The sequence below is a fragment of the Acinonyx jubatus genome, chromosome C1 (genome assembly GCF_027475565.1).
Source record: "Acinonyx jubatus isolate Ajub_Pintada_27869175 chromosome C1, VMU_Ajub_asm_v1.0, whole genome shotgun sequence".
Lineage (NCBI taxonomy): Eukaryota > Metazoa > Chordata > Mammalia > Carnivora > Felidae > Acinonyx > Acinonyx jubatus.
Window position 1 is genome coordinate 15067721 of NC_069381.1, and position 21583 is coordinate 15089303.

General features: G+C 38.7%; 1 protein-coding gene across 27 annotated transcripts in view; it reads right to left on the bottom strand.

Moving 5' to 3' along the window:
* EIF4G3 (eukaryotic translation initiation factor 4 gamma 3) overlaps positions 1-21583 on the bottom strand; it is a 309641-nt gene that overhangs the window by 15502 nt on the left and 272556 nt on the right. For all 27 annotated transcript variants that reach the window (XM_053208300.1, XM_027060183.2, XM_053208305.1 and 24 more), the window contains 6 exons: positions 19615-19835; positions 17795-17913; positions 13646-13818; positions 6901-7026; positions 5297-5378; positions 2948-3046 (listed from right to left, as the gene is read on the bottom strand). In XM_053208300.1, the coding sequence (XP_053064275.1) occupies positions 2948-3046; positions 5297-5378; positions 6901-7026; positions 13646-13818; positions 17795-17913; positions 19615-19835 (820 nt within the window). The remainder of the gene's footprint in view (positions 1-2947; positions 3047-5296; positions 5379-6900; positions 7027-13645; positions 13819-17794; positions 17914-19614; positions 19836-21583) is intronic.

Sequence of the window (21583 nt, forward strand, 5' to 3'; positions counted from 1 at the left end):
GCTGGCCTCATAGGCCATGAATTGGCAAGTAATCTCTCCTCTTCAGTTTTCTGGAAGAATTCTTTGCAGAACTGGTATTATTTCTTCTTTAGATGTTTGGTAGAATTCAATAGTAGAAACATCAGGGCCTGGAGTTTTCTTTGTGGCAATGTTTTTAACTACTTCAGTGTATCAGATACTCCGGGTTATCTACTCTCAAGTCAGCTCTGGTGATTTGTACCTCCCAGGAAGTTTGTTCATTTCAATTAAGTTGACGTACTTATTGGCATAAAAATTATTCATAAATCCCTCGTATCCATTATTATGTTTAGAAACATTACAACATCACCTCTCTCATTCTACTGGTAACTGATGTCTTCTTTTTAAATTTTGTTTTCACTGATTAGTCTGGCTAGAGATTTCACAATTTTCTTTTCTCAGAGGACCAGCTTTAGAATTCACTCACTGTTCTCTATTGTTTGTTTCACTGATTTCTACTCTGATCTTTATTACCTCCTTTTTCTTTTTCTTTTCAGTTTCGTTTACTCTTCCTTTATTAAATTTCGTAAGGTCAGGGGCGCCTGGGTGGCGTGGTCGGTTAAGCGTCCGACTTCAGCCAGGTCACGATCTCGCGGTCCGTGAGTTCGAGCCCCGCGTCAGGCTCTGGGCTGATGGCTCAGAGCCTGGAGCCTGTTTCTGATTCTGTGTCTCCCTCTCTCTCTGCCCCTCCCCTGTTCATGCTCTGTCTCTCTCTGTCCCAAAAATAAATAAACGTTGAAAAAAAAAATGAAAAAAAATAAATCTCGTAAGGTCAAAAATGAGATCACTGACCTATGACCTTATTTCTTTTCTAAATTCAGGTGTTCAGTGCTAACAGTTTCATTCCAAGTATTGCTTTTGTGGTATCCCACAAATACTGATATGTTGTGTTTTTCCATTATCAATGAGTCAAATATTTTTTACTGCCTTTTATGATTTCTTTGTGGAGTCATGAGTTATTCGGAAATGTGTTGTTAAGTCTTTAAATATGTGTTGCCCTCATTCTTATTTTTTATTAATTTATTTACCTCTTTTTTGAGTGAAAGTGAGCATGTGTGAGTTGGGGGAGAAGAGAGGAAGAGAGAGAATCTCAAGCAGGCTCCAGCCTCACTACAGAGCCTGACACAGGGCTTGATCTCACAACTGTGAGATCGTTACCTGAGCCAAAATCAAATTGGATACTTAACTGACTAAGCCACCCAGGTGCCACTGTTGCCATCATTCTTAAATGTTAGTTTCACTGGAAAGACTATTCTAAATAAACTGATATTCTCTCAACATTTTGAGATTACTCCACCATTTCGGGCTTTCACTGTTGCTACTGCAAATTCTACTGTTTCTCTATAGGTGACGTACTTCTTTCTAGCTACTTTAAAATCTTTCCTATGTTTTTGATGTTATGCAGTTTCACTGAAATGTAATCACCCTCTGTGGTATACATGTGCTTTCTGTATAGATTCATCTGTTTTATCAGTTCGGGAAAAGTCTCACCCACAATCTCTTCAAATATTGCCTCTTCTCCATTCCCTCTGTTTTTCCTTCTGGGATTCCAATTAGACATGTTAGACTTTTCATTTTATCCTTTAAATCTCATAGTATCTCTTAGAAATCTACCTTAGTTTCTTTTCTTCTTCTTTCCAAATTTTCTCAGTCATTTTGACTAGTGTTTGGTTGCTTGCACATTTTTGTGAATTCCTCTTTTTTATACAGCGTTATGTTATATTCTGATTAAGAATTCCATTATTTCATGTCTTTGGGGTCTAAACCTACCATTTCTTGTCTGTTTACTCTCATTCATGGTTACTTGTTTCGTCACAGACTAAAATGAACTCTTAAGTGTTAACTATATATTTAGATAATGTTAATTAGTAGAAAATGAAGAGACCTAAGTTGAGCATGTTTTCTCCAAAAAGCATTTTTGTTTGCTTCTTTTGGGAGCCAGGGTAATACTGAACTAGGACCATTTCAACCTCTTCCAACAACTCTGGTAGCATTTACAGTGGCAATGAAACAAACAAGACCCTCATGTATGCTTATTGCTAAGAGTTCAGGTTTCATCTATGGCTTTTCCCCTCACCTACTCATTTTTTTCCTTAGAAAATGCCTTCACTTTCTATCAGCTCAGCAATGCAAGATAACTCATGTTTTATCTAGGCTCTTATCTTTTGGCAGAAGCACTCCCCAGTGTATCTGGACGATAACCAAAAGGAAGCTAATGTCCATATTAACTTAACACAGTGTGTCTTTATCCAGCTCAATATACTAATTTTCAGATTGTGATCATTTTGAGAGAGAGCTGTTTCCTTTCTCGGTCACTCTTCCTTGTCTAGTATTTTTATGGTTGCCTCTTTCTGATGCTCCACAATTCCTTATTTAGAACTACATTATATTGACCATGGGCCTTTTGCCTTGTTGTGGATTTCTGGATCCAGTTACCAAGTGGACAGCCTAGCTACGGTTTTGGCTGCAAGAGTATCGTTTGTCTATCTGTGGAGTTCCCACCTGGCTTCATGAAGTATATGTCTGTCCTCCAATTTTCTACCTTGTAAGGGGCATTCTAGTCCCCATTTTCTCACCGAAATAACTTCTAGGTGTCTCTAGTGGCATTTAGACCCAGAGCTCAGAAGACTTGCCGCTTTAGCCCTATTACCCCCGCTTTATTTGTCAATTTCATTTTTTGGTTCATGGAGATAGGCAGCTCATTTTCTCTGTGTGTGGCTAAGTCCTTTAAATCTTATTTGTTTATCTATTATCTAATGAGTGAATAGTTGAGTGGCCCTAAAGCATGGACTTAAAATGACATCTTGACCATAATTCCTATTTTGGTCTAATTTTAATAACTGGACTACTAATGAAATTACCTTCGTTTTTTCTATGAACCAGACCAACTACTATTAAACAGAAAGGCATAAGCCTTGTTCTTACTTACCTGCTCCAAGAGAAAATTATGTACATCTTCCCCTTCTGGTAAAAAGTCCTTCCAGGTGAGGTCAGCCTCCCTCCATAAGGCTCCCACTTTCTTATGGCTCTAAAACAGAGATAAGTCCAGTCCATTTACTTTTATATAAAGATAGGATGATGATGAAGAGGAAGAAGAGAGGAGGAGGAGAAGGAGGACAGGCACGGGGAGGGGGCGGGGGCGGATTAGGAGAAAAGGCTTGCTTGAAGTCAAGAGTATAGAAATATAAAGACTGAAAAATCAAAACTTTTCCCTTGTTGATATAAAGTTAGTTTCTCAGGACTCCTGGCCCTCACACCAAGATGTCTGAATGTATGTAGTAAATGTAACGGTGAATGGCTGAAGTATAGCTGTTTAAGGTTCAAAAATTAATTTTGTCAGATGACTAATCTAGGAAATTGCAAGCTCAGTTTGGGATTTATGAATATAATCACCTAAAACAAGTCCAATTCACAGAGTTTATAAATTCAACAGCGTCTCTTTTCCTAGTGGTATATATATGTATCCACTATTAAAGTCATACATCAAGCCTCACTGGAATCCCTCTTCACAACAGATCAGGATCACGCTGCCTAACCGGAGAATGAATAAAGAGGTTGCTGCTCCTGAACCAGGAATGAGAAGTATTTCAAGGGCAAGAAGAACAACATTGAGCCCAAGAAACAACAGAGGAGAGCTCTTGTTGGCTGGAAAACTGATGAGAAGGTACAAGTCCACTCCCTGAACAAAGTCACAGTGATGCAGGGAACTCTCAGCCTTCGAGGCCGTGGCTATCAGCTATGAATAATATTACTAATTACTTCATAGAGTAACTTGCCCAAGGCATAGCTGATAACTTGGCAGAGTCAGGATTTAAAACTCAGGCTCTCTCACTTCAGAGTTTATGCTCTATGAGAATTTGGTTAGGAAAAGTGAGAATTTGCTTTTTCTGTTTCTACAGATAAAAGTTAGTAAGAATTTAGGTTTTTAATAAGGACTAATGTGAAGTAGATTAGGAAAGGAGGAAGGAATTTTGGATGTACAAATTAGGATTCAATAAAAACTTTAGTAATAACAAATAATCAACTAGAACTAGAGACCAGGCTATTTAGTAACTACAAATAACTATTACACAGATGAAATACAAAGGGTCTTCTGTACATTCAAGAGACTTTCTATACTAATGCCTACAAAACAATGAAATCTATCATCCCCATACCTTTGGCTACGGTTTGAATCCGTCAAAAATCACTCCAAAATTTTCATGTATGAGTTCTGTTTTGATGTTATCACTGTAGGTGTTGTTAACACCACTTTCCCAAACCTCTTAGACCTCTAATACGGCATCAATACACTCTTTTGAAACTTTTGGTTTAGACTTGTCTTCCTTTCTAGTTTATAAATTTTTTGAAGGCTTAGTTGTCTTTGTACACTGAGATGCTGGCACAGAGTTTTACAGAGAATTGTACAGTATTTATTAAACTAAAATAAGTTTAACTTTAAGACAGCAGTTCACAATCCTATAGAATCTTTTTAAAAATTAATTTATTTTGAGAAAGAGAGAGAGACAGAGTGAGCGCACACACGCACATGTGAGGGGCAGAGAGGGAGGGAGAAAGAGAATCCCAAGCAGGCTCTGTGCAGCCAGTGCAGAGCCTGACGTGGGGCTCGATTTCACAAAGCATTAGATCATGACCCAAGCCAAAATCAAGAGTTGCCCAACCTAACTGAGCCACTGAGGGAAACCCGCCCCCCCCACCCTTTTTTAAAAAGTAGGTTCCATGCCCAGCATGGAGCCCAATGCAGAGCGTGAACTCATGACCCTGAGATCAAGACCTGAGCTGAGATCAGAGTTGGACGCTTAACAGACTAAGCCATCTAGGCACCCCTGTATAACATTTTTAACACCTATTACTAATCAGATCACCTAGCTTGAGATCCAAAATTAATAAAATTAATCATTTTAGGAATCTTGCCTTTCTTTGAAAGCAAGGCGTTTTCACTGAAATGTATTAAAGAGTATAAATAATGTAGGCATTTTGTTTCAAGAGAAGATAAAATTACTAGCCACAAATATAATATATCTTGAGATTATTTAGAATTATACCAAATCCAGTTGAGATTAGATAATTCTTTCCCAAGTTACTAGTAAACAGAAGGAGAAATACACCTCTGTAAGAAACTAGGTTGAAACAGAGGCCTCGCTCTTCTTTTCAAAAAGGAAAAAGGAAAACAGAAATACTTGCATAGCGGTACCTAAGCTATTCACAGATAACTCAAGATTACACTCATTGCCTTGCCTAAGACGCTGTTGAGTCTAACACTCAGTTTAATACTCACCATTTGTTTGCATAGAAGGTGCAATATTTCAGAAAGTAAGACCCCAGCTCTTCCAACAGGAAGTAAAGGTTTGCTAAATTCTCTGTAAAAGATAGGAGTAGTGACTAAGTACCTCTGAACCAAACTTCCAGTTCTAAAACACTAGGTGAACAATGTGTGCTGAACCTAAATCATATTGGGCAAGAGAAAGCTTCAGGACATGCTCTAAGTAATGTTCAGCAGAAGTAGTTCAGACTTCAAGTTCACTCTATGCTTCATGGAGAAGAAAGGGACTTTAGATTTCCCGGGTTTTGCCTTTTTCTTTAACTGCCTCAGTGATAGAAGCAATGCAATGATCAGTCTCATTTAATAATCTATTTACATATACACCACTTCAAGCCTAAATGAGAGAAGCACCTTAGGTAACTGGGAGATGTGAAACTTAGTTATGAAATATTTTTAAGAAAGGAAGTTTTTCTTTACAATATAGATGAAACAGAAAGGGACCATTTATTTTCAGAGTCTAAACTAGTATATCCCACACTGTGTTCCACAGGATATGAATAATTATTCCTCAAGAAAAGAATTCTACAATTAAGAGAATGCTGCATTAAACAAAGCTAAATAGGTTTTGTTAAATTTATTATTTATTTTTTTAAGTAAGCTCTACAGCCAACGTGGGGCTTGAACTCACAACTGTGAGATGAAGAGTTGCATACTCTACTGACTGAGCCAGCCAAGCACCCAAATCTTGTTTTTATTGTTTGGTTTCACTATAGAATTCTCATAATCTTTAATGTGTTGTAATATACTTTGTGAACCTCAAACAAAAGAGACATAATAGTACATAGGGTAGGACTATATGAACAATTTTTGGGGAAATACTGATGTTCTAAAGAAGAGTTTAGGAAAAACTAGTGTATACAAAGTAGAAACAACTTCGGACTCCTGTCCAAATCTAGGAATGCCAGAGATGCAGTCCCTTTACTACAACCAGAGCATGTAGCATGTACGTATCAGTCTGACAAGCTATCATGTAGAAATAACTTATGGCATTTGAGCAAGGACAGACATAAAAGTCAGATTAACATTAAGCTTCCAGGAGCAATAACCTCCCAGTTATGTGATTTTGGAGCCCCATCTACAAATACTGCTAACCTCAACGGACCACAGGGTTATCATATCCCCGTCACTTCTCTGATGGAGATACAGTGTAATGTAACATTTTTATACAGAAATAAGTCCTTTTTTTTTTTTTTTTTTTTTACATTGAAGTATAATTGTATTAGTTTCAGGTGTACAACATAGTGATGTGACAATTATATATACTATAAAATGATCACTACGATTAGTGTAGTTATCTGTCACCATACAAAGTTATTATAGTATCATTGGCTATATTCCTTACACTATACGTTTCATCCCCATGACTTTTATTTTGTAATGGGCAGTTTGTACTTCTTAATCCCCTGAAATAAGAAGTCTTAAAGAGTCACAGGCTGCATCCAAGAGCCTACAAAGGCACTAAGGAAAGAGCACTATGCTAGAGATAGCTGGTAAGTTTTGCATCAGTTTATCTTGATATACACACACACAAAATGAAAACAAAAACAAGTACAACTTACATGATAAGTTCTCTCATAGAGATTCCACCTTCTTTTAACATGGGGGTCACCAGTTCAGCAAGGTACAACCAAATGTGGGGAATATCAATAGCCATGTCATCTGCCAATTCCAACGTTTCTGAAAAACTAGACAAGAACAAGAAGAACATTTCACACAAATATAATTCAGAAGTTAAGATTAAATAAAGAGTCCAAAACTCAGTCAGCAAATATCTATTAAAGCACCTACTATGTTAGATACTATGCCAGGCATAAAGTAACTGATAAATATATTCTTGTTCTCAAAAACCTGTATTAGTAGAGGAGAAATTCTAGGGGCCCCTGGGTGGCTCAGTCAGTTAAACATCTGACTCTTGACTTCGGCTCAGGTCACGATTTCACTGTTGTGAGATCGAGCCTTGTGTTGGGTTCTATGCTCAGCATGGAGCCTGCTTAAGATTCTCTCCCTCCCTCTCCCACTGCCCCTCCCCTCCTTGTACATATGCTCTCTCTCTCAAATTAAAAAAAATGAATAGCACAAACAAAAGCATGTTTGCAGAAAGGGCTAATACTCTGATGAACATGAACTATAGTATCAGGATATCCCAACGGAGAGGGTGGTCAGAAGAGAGTTCTGTATGAAGGTGACTTCTGGAAGATTTCAGGATGAAAACAAGGCAGCCATGTTAAGTTCTGGGGGAAGAGATATTTAATCTATTCCTACACTATCTAATGAGTTCACCGCAGCTGAGTATCATATTCCCTGGACCAGTCAGATACACGGACTGAAAATTTCACTATAATGTAGACTAGACCCAAAGAGAAAAAAAAAGACAAAAATCCTTGTTCTTGAGGAGCTCATAATAGGGAAACAAACTGGATGGATATAAAGGAGTCTGATAACGTTACTAATAACATCATTGTTACGACTTATTAAAAACTGTTGTACCTTTAATGTTTGTTTATTTTTGAGAGACACACACACACACACACACACACACACACACACACACACACACAGATTGCAAGTCGGGGAGGGTCAGAGAGAGAGGGAGATACAGAATCTGAAGCAGGCTCCAGGCTATGAGCTGTCAGCACACAGCCCAATGTGGGGCTTGAATCCACGTACAGTGAAATCAGACCTGAGCCGAAGTTGGATACTTAACCCAATGAGCCACCCAGGTGCCCCAAAACTGTTGCACCTTTAAAGAAAGGCTAATGGTTTCCAGATTTCATGGCCTGAAATTTTTTTCACTGTGAAATAAAATAAATGGGATTTAAATATAAAACTTGGGAAAGTCACATATACAAAATATCAGCAGTTATTTAAGGTAAAAATCACAGTTATTCACTTAAAAATATAAAAACATAACTCAAAGCTTTGTTAATCAGTCCCATATACAGCATGTTAAAAAGGACAAAAACGAAAGTAAATTTAACTCAAGGAGGCATACACATAATTACAAGGAAATGCGCACAATCATAAGGAAAGGAATGAGTGAGTGTAGGGCAGGTAGTATTTGTCTTCATAGGCTTTCAGATCTCTTCGTACATAAAATGGGTGCTTTCTCACTGTAGTTTTTTGGCTTTTAGCTTGAGTATGCCACTCTGTTTACCTACTGCAGAGGTCTACATGTCATTAAAATTTTTCACTTAAAAAGAGATACCACTACAATGGAGGGTTGCCTTTCTGAAGATGTCATTTCAAAACAGTTTGTAGCTCTGCGACATAAGTCTGGGCCTTGTGAATCCTTAATGCTGACTTTCTGCCCTCACAGCTTAAAATTATTTGATATCTACTTGCTATACAACAGATTAACTGGACTCTTCTCTCATTATATGAACACTTTAGGCTCAGTTAATGTGCCACTGATGGAACATAATCTGGCTGGACTCCACAATTCCTGGGCTAATCATCCTACAATGTGAATTCATGTTCCATGGTTTAATGCCATAGATTAAGCTGTTTAATGAGCCCGTGAGACAACTGTAGCCATCCAGTCTTTCAGCAGATCTGCTATTTTCATCTCAAATCAAAACTAGAAGATAACCATATTCTTGCCTTGGTTTTCTAGTTCTTGATTAGTCAGTCATCAAGGGACAGTATGCAGAACACAATCACTGGTCAAATCCATACTGCTGAAAAAAAACATATTTGGCTGAGAGGGCACCTGGATGGCTCAGTTGTTAAGTGTCCAACTCTTGATTTCGGCTCAGGTCATGATTTCGCAGTTTGTGAGTTAGAGCCCTGCATCAGGGTTTCAGCACTGCAGAACCTTCTTGGGATTCTCTTTCTCTTTCTCTCTCTCTCCCTCCCTCTCTCTCTCTCTCTCTCTCTCTCTGCCGCTCCCTCACTATTGTGCACATACGTGCTCTCTCTGAAAATAAATAAACTTAAAAAATAAAAAACCTGTATTTGGCTGAACACAGGATTTCTGTAGAACAAGCTTGTAAGAGGCTTCTTTTCAGGTTTACAGTTCCTAAATTCTTTTGTACAATTTTAAAAGAAAAATCCATGGTGTACAGAAACTTCTAGCTATCTTTGTCTTTGGAGTATTACACAGCCTGTAACACTACCTTGTATAATATACATTTTCTGCCAGATGAATGAATGAGACAGAACTACACCATACCCTTGCTTCTTGGTATGTAGTGACCATTACACCAAATGGACTAAACTTTGGTGAGGTCCACAGGTAGGACTTTAGGTATCCTTCCCTCCATCTCAACTACAGAGGCTCTACTTTTATTTTCTTTATATATGGAGTTCCTGTCTAAAACATAATTAAAGGGATACATGGTAGTTAAAAAAAAGGTTTTTTTTTTAAATTCACTGAAGTTCTGATCAAAACTCTGCTGAAAAGGCAAAATAATGTTCCGTAATTGGAAACAAACAGTATTGTCAGTAGCATCTCCCACACTTTGCACTGTGATAACTTAATAAAAAAGTAAATCTTGATGTAGATAAACAAGAAACGGTGAGAACATCTAAAAATCAGATTAATCAAGTATTATTATGACTGGTCATAACAGAATCTGATTCCAGGTAAAAGAAAGAAATGAAATGATGATGAAAGTTTCTTATACTCTAGTATCATATTCAAAGGATCACTATGGAAAACATTTTTTAAGCTAGATCTTACCTTTGTGAGCAAACTTGGTTTCCACTATTAACCAGCAGGTCAGCAATTTTTTGGGTTTTTTTGCACCTCTGCAGTTTTGCACCTGAAACTTAGTCTACATGTCTGTGTAAGCTTTGAATAGCAGGGTAGAACTGCTGTTGAGTGGCAGGAAAAGTTCCCCAAGATGGTCAAGGAGGAGATAAGAATTTTCTCTCCAACAAATATCTTCCAAAGTCAAGCTTCCTGAAGGGCCCATATTTTGTGTCTATTGACAACTCCAATTTTTACTGTCTTGGTTTTCATTTGTTTATTACACTTTCAGTGATTCCAAATTCCATGGCTAATAGTGAACTATCTTTACTAGATAGCTTTAAGAAAGAAGTCTTCTAATGCCATGATATAAAATGAATTTATCAACACTGTTTGAAACCTATCTCCCTATACAATAATGCATCTACCTACCTACCTGATTTGCCTCATAAAGTATCTAGATTTAAGTCCTGAAAATTTCAAGATGGTTTGATGTTGCCTTTGTAGGGATATATTTTATATGTGGCAACTACTATGCTTGGGGTTGATAAACTATCTAGTAAACAACCTGACTAGAAAGCCTATTTAAAACTCCTGTCTAGTATTAGAATTTAGTAGCAGTGCATCCTTTGAAGAGTTCTGTAGGAGAAATGGCAGATTAATAGTTGACTGATCAGTGCCCAGTAAACAGGGAGGCCTTATACTTTCCATCGACTCTGGCTTGGGGAGCTGGGAGGGAACAGCTTTAACCACTGCTCAGAAATTGGCATCTAAGCAGTAGCAGCATCCAAGGAAGCTGAGCTTAGATGTTCGCCCATATGCTATGTAAGGACAGAGGTCTTTGGATATTGGGACCAAAGAGACAAAAAACTTAGGGCATTTCCATGGCTCCAATGAAATGGCCTCTTTAGACAGTATGAACTATTTATAATTTGGGCTTTAGAAGTAATTAGGAAACTTTGATCTATTTGCAAGGAAACTCCTGGTGGATGACAAGTGGCTGTTTGTTTTTATCTTAGAAAAAAACTGCCAGGCCTCTCCATTTAGTAAGGAACATGGGTCTTCACAGGGGTCCGGGTCTAAGGATGGCGCGGTTAGATCTAACAAAGTATCAAAAGTGAGGTCTGGAATCACTGCATTCTCTCTAGCTATAGAAGGAAATCGGAATAGGGAAAGATGAAGTAGATACCGAAGCACAGAAGTGTTCATCTCATTTTCAGTATAAATAAAAGGTGGTGGCTATATTGCCAGCAGCAGCAACAGGGCCACCACCAATGAAAGTGTAGACACTGATGTCTGAGTATGACATTTTTTCCCCACAGGGAATCCCCCAAAGGGAAATGCCAATGTCTGAGGGAGCCTAGCAATCAAGCAATGAACCTCTCAAGTTCAATGAAGACAATGAAGCCGGACGGCACTTCCTGGGGTCTTTCTAGACAGAAATAAACTTAGGAGCACAGTCTGAAGAGAGGCAGAAAGGGTTAAATAATAATCCAGCATTCTCATTTCTGAAATTACCTGATGAATATATCATAACAGATGAGAAAGAAGCAAATATTTATAAATTAATACAATTGTGACCTCAGATGTAGTTTGTAGGATTTCAAGCTGGCTAGGAACAGAACTTAGATTTATTTGTGAGGGTGTGGTTACCCTCATTTGCTCTTGCTGTTTACACTGGCTGGTTACTGGAGTGACTCGATTTCTCTTTTTAAAACTGGGAAGCCATCTTGGCCTTCTTTTTTTTTTTTTTTTTTCTTTTTTTGAAGTAGGCTTCATGGCCAGGACAGAGCCCAATGCAGGGCTCAAACTCATGACCCTGACATCAAGACCTGAGCTGAGATAAAGAGTCGGATGCTTAACCAACTGAGCCACCTAGGAGCCCCGCACCTTGGCCTTAAAGGACAACAATCACAGCAACTTCTCCCGAGGTTTCTTACTAAGGTAACTGGGTCAGATGGCCCAAATCTAGTCATTCACTGAATTCATAGAAATCTACCTTATTACTCAAAGACAGCTTAGTAAGAATCCTAGGGGCAAGTATGTATATTCTAGGACCTTGAAAACACCACCATTCCTCACAAAATCAAAAGAGTAATCATTCCTGAACATATTCAACTGTGGCATTTAATGATTACGCTATTCTAAGAGGTTGACCATACCCGAAAGACACACAGTGGCATTTTATCACATGTGCATTTAATTTTCAAGAATATAATATGAGCTTGGCAAAAAAGATTTACAAAGAGAAAAATAAAGGGGTGCCTGGGTAGCTCAGTCACTTAAGCATCCGCTTTTGGCTCAGGTCATGATCTCATGGTTTGTGGGTTTGAGCCCTGCATCAGGCTCTGTGCTGACAGCCCAAGCCTAGAGCTGGCTTCGGACCTGGGTCTCCCTTTCTCTCTGCTCCCCCTTCCCCTCAAAAATAAGTATTAAAAAAAAGTTAAAAAAAACAAAAAACAAAGAGAAAAATAAATAGTGTAGAATTCTTACTGTCATTGCACCCAATGAACATATGTCAAGTATGAGATTGGAGAGGAGAATCTGACGTCCTGCCTTCAAGAAATATTAGTTCCTGAACAATTAGAGCGGGCACCTGGCAGGGCCGGGTGTGTTTCTATGTTTATATTTACGTAACACAGCTCCTAAAACAGAAACTTTTTACCATATGCAATTTTCACCTTAAACCTTGATTTCAGAATCTCAACCTGGGTAAGATTCTGTGGCTGTACCATAAAGAATCCAATTCACACACATGTGATGATCACAAACAAATCAGAACCTGATCTAATGAAGATACAACACTAGTGACAGCCAGACTTCATCAAAGCAGTCATCAACAGGAATCATAATGAAACCAACCCGGAACAGACTAAGTCATTAACAACTTGGAGTAACATGTCCTGCTATGGGGCTAGAGTGGACAGATAAGCATCCCTTGGCCAAAATAACCAGGGTTTATTGAAAGGATAAGGCTTTTAGGTTTAAGTTGATTTTCCAGAAATTTTCTCACATAAAAAAAGCTTCTATGGGGCGTCTGGGTGGCTTAGTCGGTTGAGCATCTGACTCTTGATTTCAATTCAGGTCATGATCTCGTGTTTTGTGGGCTTGAGCCCTGCATCAGGCACCGTGTCTACAGTGTGGAGCCTGCTTGAGATTCCCTCTCTCTCCCTCTGCCCCTCCTGTGAGTGTGCTCTCTCTCAAAATAAATAAACATTTTTTCTTCTTTAAAGTTTTTTTCCTCAAAGAACACCTAGGGATTTACAGGTAAACGGGCTGCTGAGGGCCTGAGTTTCCCCAAGGTGAAGGGGTCTCTACTACCTTACTTACACCTTAACACAGGTATAAACAATAGGATTTGGAAAACCAGGAGATAAATGACCTTTATGCCCTAGCACAATCTACAAAATGCCATCATATCCACCAACACACTATCAGTATATTACGCAATTATGATTATCAGTATATTACACAACAATTGTAATTATCCAATTACAGTGGACATAATTTTACTCTATGGAAATAGACAAATACTTAAAAATATATGTACTTTTAAAAATAACCACTACTCAAGAGCCTAGTAACTGAATACCACTCTTGAAGAGGATACTGACCCTTTGAAAAAGTCCTGTTTGCTGAGTTTTTCTGACTGCACCAGCTGATACAGTAATTGGCCCATGTGATCCCTGGTGATCTGGCTCCTTTCCAGGGTGGACTCCACTCCCATTCTCACAAACACATGTAGCAGGCCCTGGGCATTCAGCTCTTCCACACACTGCATGGCTTCCTGTTCAAATAGCAAATAACAGCTTAGTCTAATATCTGGATCCCGTTACCAAAGCGTTAAAATAAGTTTACAATCTTTTACTTATGACAAAGTCAGCAGAAAGCTCCACAAACAAGCTAGTATTCATACATTTTTAAAAAAACATTAATTTAGCTCAGGAAAATGCAGGCTGACAAGGGCAATATTAGCCATATTTAAAAACAGAAAAAAAAAAAGAGGATCTTAAGAAGAGTAATATGTTTAGCTTCACAATTTATCAACAACCACGCAAAGGGCTGAAGTGTGTTTTTCTACAAAATGTTTACCTATCTTATGACTATTTAAAAACCTGAAAATGGTATATTAAGAAACAGAAATTCATCATCACGTGCCAAATGACTTAATGTGGCAACTGAGGTAATTCTGTCTGGGTATGTTAATATTTGCAAAATCTTCAACGAGGAAGGTCTTCCTTCATATGAAAGTTAGTATACTTAGCTTAAGTGCTAAAACCCTCTTAGGAAATTCTTGGGGTGTGGGGCTCGTGAAATGGTCCTTACCATGGGGTGATCTGGCTAGGTCCATATCTCTGAGGCCTGGTAGCCAAGGTTGCTGAATCACCAACACAGCACTGTGCCTCCCTGCCCTCAGCTATCTCAACTCTGTCTGAATCCAAAATCCTTTGGTTCAACCTCTGAAGAGAGCAGCTCTTCTGAGAGGGAAGATGCATGTGAGAAGAGCAGCTGCTTGAATGAAGAAGGGACTAGAGCACATGTAGGTTTCTCACTGCTGCTTTATTTCTCCTCTGCTATTTTATTTAATGCCTCCCCCACATAAACTTTTTATCTAAAAAACTTTCAATGGGGCGCCTGGGTGGCTCGGTCGGTTAAGCGTCCGACTTCGGCTCAGGTCACGATCTTGCGGTCCGTGAGTTCGAGCCCCGCGTCGGGCTCTGTGCTGACGGCTCAGAGCCTGGAGCCTGTTTCAGATTCTGTGTCTCCCTCTCTCTCTGCCCCTCCCCTGTTCATGCTCTGTCTGTCTCTGTCTCAAAAATAAATAAACATTAAAAAAAAAAAAAATTAAAAAAAAAACTTTCAAACTACAGAGACATTGAATAGTACAATGTACACGTATGTAACTTCACTTCAGTTTAGATTCATCAATTGTTAGTTTTCTTCATAGATATGTAAAAAACTTAATACCAACACAATGTCAATAAAAATATTATCTGATAAACAGTACATATTTGAAATTTCCACAACTGTCCCCAAATGTCCAAAATATAGTTTTTTGTTGTTGTTTAGGACCCAACTGAAAATCTGACATCACATGTCAGGATGCATGATGTCTTTTTAGACTCCTTTAATCCAGATCAGTCCTTTCTGTTCATCTTTTTAGAACATTCACAGTTTTGGAAACATTCGGCCCAGTTGTCTTTTAAAACCGTCTTATATACACTTTTAAACCAATCGGTCCTTCTGTTCTCAGTCCCATCTGCACCTTACATGCATTCGTAGTCTGCTAAATAAATGACCACCCATCCTTCTAGTTTCTAACTTCCAGAGTGTTGGTGCGGTCTATTCCCTCTACTCTTTATCCCTGTGAATTTTTACCTCATTTTAAAGACCATCATCATTATAAAGCTTTTTCAGGAGAGCATGGAAATGAATGCACATATCTTCAGTATTTAACCTGAAGTGATCAAGTGTCTTACAAGGGGAATTTATTCACTGAATCTGCATGTGGTATCAACGAACTATATTATGCTGCTTTCAATGTCACAGCAATTCATCATCTTGCTCTTCTCCCCGATTTTCTCGTGTTGATTCTTATTTCATTGAGTATTCAGGTGAATGGACACCTCCTACAGTCTGTGACTGCCCAGTCACTGGCTACCATATCACCTAGTTTTACTTCTCTGCACTGAAACATTATTTTCCTTTTTGTATTTGTTGTTTATTTATTACCTATCTTTAGGGCAGTTTTGTATCTCCCACTAGAACACAGGCTCCACAAATGCCCCATAGAAATAGACCATGTTGCTCACTATATATACACTACAGCATATCCGATGTCCAGGCAGTGTTTCCTAAATTGTGGCTGGCACATTTTAGGTACTCAATAACTATATACCACAGAGGCTAAAAACCATAGGGTGTGGAATCGGACAAATGTAAGTTTGAATTCTGGCCCTGCCACTTGCTACTATGTGAATTCAGGAGTGTAACAATCCCTCAGGCTTGACTTCCCGTCATAAGGTTACTTGAGGAATGAACATAAAAAGGGACTTTGCACACTGCCAAACACAAAAGCTCAGTACATATTAATTTGTATTATTTTTAATAATAACACCACCTACTAAAATGCTAGAAAAACCTTTCCTTTAGGATGAGCTCTGTAAGCCTTTAGCATAACACACTAATAATCTTAAAGGTAATAAGATAAAATCACAGTCTCTGCTCTGAAGCTAGAAGCCTAATTTTACTTTTATTGTTGTTGTTGTTTTTAAAGATTTTCTCTTTAAGTAATCTCTATACCCAATGTGGGGCTCACACATACAACCCTGAGGTCATAAGTTACGTGCTCTACTGACGTAGCAAGCCGGGCACCCTTAGAAGCCTAATTTTAAATCCTGAGTTGGCCACTTATCAGAAGCATGACTCAGATCAAGTTATTTAACATCTTTGCATCTCAGTTTCATTATCTATAAAAATAGCTATTATAATAATATTAAAATCAAGAGGGCGTTATGAGGATTAAATGAACTAACGGCACCTAGCACACAGGGAGCCCTCACTATGTCTGACAATGTCACCTGCTTCTTATCATCATTCTGCAGCAGATGCGCCTTGGACCCAGTACAATGAAATTCCCGAGTCATAACTGACTCTGTTTCTTCCATACTACAGGCCAGGCCTAGGGCTAAGATCTTTCAGAGAGTCCTCCCGTTGAACTTAGGTCTTTTTCCCCCTATGGCTCCCATTCCTCAGAGTGATACTTTTCTCCTTTCAAAGTATTTGTTGCTCATTGACTTGATATTTCCTCTCCAACTAACTGGTTCATCATCAAAACCTCTTAGTACTTCTTCTGAATTTTAGATGATTTTTTAAAGGCTTGAGGGTTTTAGAAAGCTGGGCTACAGTTAATCAGGGTGACTGTTATGTACAGAAAGCAAATAATAACTACATTGTCAAGAGAACAAGTAAGCTTGAAATAATTAATATAATGTTAAAGCAAAAGTAGTTAATGTATCTGACAAATAATTTAACAGATTAAGACTCTGCTGACTCCAGATCCCTAAGCTAGGTCCTATTATATGATCTCTCCTAAGATCCTAGAGGTGTATTGGCATTTACAATAACTATAATTTAAATACCTATTTTTGAGTTAACTCTTTATGACCTGTCTCTGCCACTAGACTCTAGGGCTCATGAAGTCAGGCATGATGTCTATTTTATTCACTACCATCTTAAAATGAAGATCAAAGAGAAAGTTGGGGTTAAAGAACAGCAAATGCAAAGCTGTGTCTTGAATGTTTCACTTAGGCTGTCTGGCCCTGGCAGTGCGATTACTCCTTGGTGCCTCAGGTTTCCACTTATGAAATAAAAAGTAATGTTAGCCATAGTTTAAAGTTAATACAAGAATGACCATAAAAGGACTGTGAAGATCATAACAGGTAATGTACAGCTAGATAAGAATGCCTAAAAATGATAATGTGTGGGTTTCTGCTCATGAACATCAAAGTCAATGTGGTTTTTCTACTGTGGGGATGGACTGGTAGTCATTCCCCCTTCCTGCCATGTGATCTTGGGAACTCCATCATCAATTTCAAAGACAGTAGCTGGCAAGAGCACATCCGAGTTGTGCAAACCGAACTGCATGGGACCTGGATTACTCCAAGTCTTAGTGACAAGTGCTTTAGACCAGAGCCAAGTTACTGTATCTCTCTGCCACGGGGCTTTGTGTTGTTGCTTTCTTTTTCTGAAACTTCATTTACCTTAAAATCATTAATGTGTAGAAACTCATCAATGATAGATTTAGACTTCCTCGCCATCTCCAATTCTGACAACGCAGGCTTGTCAGGGGCTGCTGTTGCTGGAATTTCTGGCTTCGCTACTAATGAGGTTAAAAAAAGTGAGGAAGTAAAACAGACAAAAATTGTAATTAAAATGGGGGATTATGGTTGACAATATTTATTTGTTGTTATACCAACTTTTCCATAAAAGCATTAAAATAGATACAAATCTGACAAAGACACCTAAAAGCAGAAAAGAGAAATATTTATTTTTAGCATAGATAGGCACTAAGTAACTTCATATTCCACAATGAAAAGAATAGAGGGGTACGGTAAACTTTTGTAATTAGAGCTTTTTTGTCCCTTTCTGCATTTTGATTCTTCTCCACTGCTTCAGTGATGAACAGCACGTGAAGCTTGTACAATCACGCACAGAGTTCCAACCACACGGGCCTTTGGCAGTTGCGTGAACATGTCATGATGCTCCTTCTGGCCAGAGTGCTCTTTCTCTCTGCTCCGTACCCATCCCTTCCTATAAATCTATTTCGATTCCTATTGGTTCATCAGACCCGAGGAAGCCTTCCTTGATATCCCTCTGTATCAATTCCAGATAGTTCCTTTGTTAAGTACCCTCTTAGAACTCTGCTCCTTTCCTCCGTGGCATTTTTCTCAGTTTGTACTTATATACAATACCTTTTGTGGAATTATGTCATAGGAGTCCTCTGGACCCAGCAGACTAAAGGCTGAAAGCAGAGACCCAATGCCCACAAGTCACCAGGTGTTCAGTGTGCATGTGGTGAATAAATGAATGACCCAGACGATAAAAATGCATAGGGCAGCTGTGCCACATTATTCACTACTCACAAGATATTTTCATACACTATCTCGTTATGTTCCCCAAATAGATACCACAGATCAGAAAGCCACATGTCCCTGAAGTCAAAAATTCTGGTCTATCAGTTGGGAGAAGACATTTCAATTTGCCTCTGAATCCATTTAGAGGAGGAGACACAATTTAAATAGTGAAAGAAATTTGAAAGCTATCAAGATGTTATAAACAACCAGTACTACCTCAGGATTAGTATTTTAAAGATGCTGAAAATTATCTTTAAACTATTTCTCATTGTTCTCATCATCTTTACCCTCATGACCTCTAGTACTTTTTGAAAAATCTGTATTTATCAGATAAAGTTCTAAATATTTACCCGTATAGACTTCTCATTTAATCTTCATGATAACTCTACAGGGTAGGCACATTTACTATCCCCATATAACACATGAAGAAACAGAAATGCAGACAGGTTATGTAAATGAGGTAATTTTTAGAGCACTGTCTGAGTTGGTCCTCTAATCATATACAAGCTACACATGTACAAAGACCACAGATGCTACCAAGATGAAGATAACAAAAGACAACCTGATATTTTCTCTTTGGTTTGCTTTGGATGTCAGAATTTTCATACATTTGAGGGCTCTACAAAGCCCATGCGCTCTAATGCACAGGAAGGGGTTACTGTGAGAATCTGTTAAGAAATTCAGATTGCTTAATATACAGCAAGAGACCCTCATCACCATCACATTTAATAGAGAATTGGGGAAACTTACAAACTGACGAACAAAGGGACAACCTGGGAAATGAAACCTATGTTACAAAACCATGAAGATGCCCTTTACGTTTTAAGATACTGGTATGTCATTACCATGTAATGATTCTGAAATCTACACAGGGGCAAAATCTCTCTGCACTTTTCATTCCACAGTTAAGGCCCGAATCTTCCTTCTGTGTGTACCAAGTCTCTCACCTGACTCCCGGCCCTTGTTTCGGTCAGCCTCAGCGCTGCTCCTCTCCACGTCCATGCCTCCCGTAAGCTGCTTCACGGTCTCTAGCATCTCCCTGCGTTGCTCTTCTTGAGACTGATTGTCCAACAGGTCTTTGCTGCTGCCGCCTCTCAGGAAAGTATTGGGACGAGCTGCTGCAGACGGCAGGGGCTTGTCATTCTTCTCCCTGCCCACGCTTCCACGACTTAAAACACAAAACATACTTCTTCAGAAGATCACCCCATCCACTACGCATTCAAATCATAAAATAACATTAAGATTTCCTGCAGGTATGTAATTTTTCACACATGACTTCAGGTATGTGAGGCGCCAATTCTACATCAAACTATAATTATGTAAACAAGTAAAATCAGTGCTTTCAGACAATGTTGAGTATGTTTTAGCTTTTCTCACAAATGTTGAAGGGATACCACTTAAGATTTTAAAATGCAATGGCAAATCCTTATTTTAGTTCTTTACATCTTTTAATAAAGACGACAGTGCCGAATGTATGAGCTAAAAGAGCGAAAGAGACAAAGAATACCTAACGGACATGGTATCACTATCTTAGAAATTAGACAATGATACAGTATTTATTCAGAAACTTCAAATATAAGTAAAATATTCAAGAACCAAGTAGCAGAAGTAGTTTTTGAGTGGCCAAAGTCACAAACTTTCTTTAAGAAAGAATCTTCCTATCTCCCTAGGCTTCTTTTCAGACAGTTCCCACCAGTTGGGCAGGTAGTTCCTTGGTCCATAGCAGGCCAGGAGCAGCAAATGAAAAGGAAGAGAGGAGAAAGGACTAGAGGCACGACAGTAGTCTAACCTCTGAAAGAACATACACAAGTACTCAAAAAGCAGAGCCATCAGGGGAAATCTATGGCAGAGCAAAGAGCCATCAATAGCACAAATGATGCTTCATGACAAGCTGAGCCATCACTAAAAGCTGAACTGTGCTAAGCATATTTTACCGTAGAAGCCAAGAGAACAGCAACATAGTTAGAAAGTCTACCTGGCCAAACTGACTACAGTAACAAAAAAGGAAAGTTTGAGAGTTTAAAGCAACTTCAGCTCTAAAAGTGCTTATGTCAAAAATTTTGAGGAGTGCCTGGCTGGCTCAGTCGGTAAAGCATGTGACTCTTGATCTCAAGGTTGTAAGTTCGACTCCCACACTGGGTGTAGAGATTAAAAATAAAATCTTAAGAAAATGAAAACTAAAAATTTTGTTCTCGGTCATTATACTACAGGTCTTCATTCCCTATAAACCAACCAACAGAACACCTGACTATATCAGTCCTACAAAAAAGAAGGTAGAAAGACAGTACAATACAGAGAGAATAGTGAGAAACAAAGGACAGCCTGAAACAGAACTTGAAGAACGGTATGACAGAGAAACATATGGGTAGGCTGTCATGCTCTTTAATTCACATGCTTCGGAGTGTTAGGTTAATCCAGAACATCCTGACCCATTAGTTTAGCAAGCCCTCCACCAGCCTCCAGGGGTGTTTGGGTGGGTCTGACTTTCTTAAGAAGCAAACTATTATACTGGGGCACCTGGGTGGCTCAATCAGTTGAGTGTCCGACTTTGGCTCAGGTCATGATCTCACAGTTTTGAGTTTGAGCCCCTTGTTGGGCTCTGTGCTGACGGCTTGGAGCCTGGAGCCTGCTTCAGATTCTGTGTCTCTGTCTCTCTCTGCCCTCCCCTGCTTGTGCTCTATCTCAAAAATAAACATTAAAAAAAATTCTTAAAAAAAGAAACAAATTATTATAAACTTGCCAGGTAACTTGCCCTTCCTTTCCACCCCATCCCAAATCTACCACCCAATTATGTTCTTATCTTGGAAATTACAGAACATGAAGATCAAAGAAGGAATAGAAAAACAAAATCAACCTTAGGGATAAAAGGAATCCATGCACAGAGATGACCATCATAATTTACATGAGTGTGTGTGT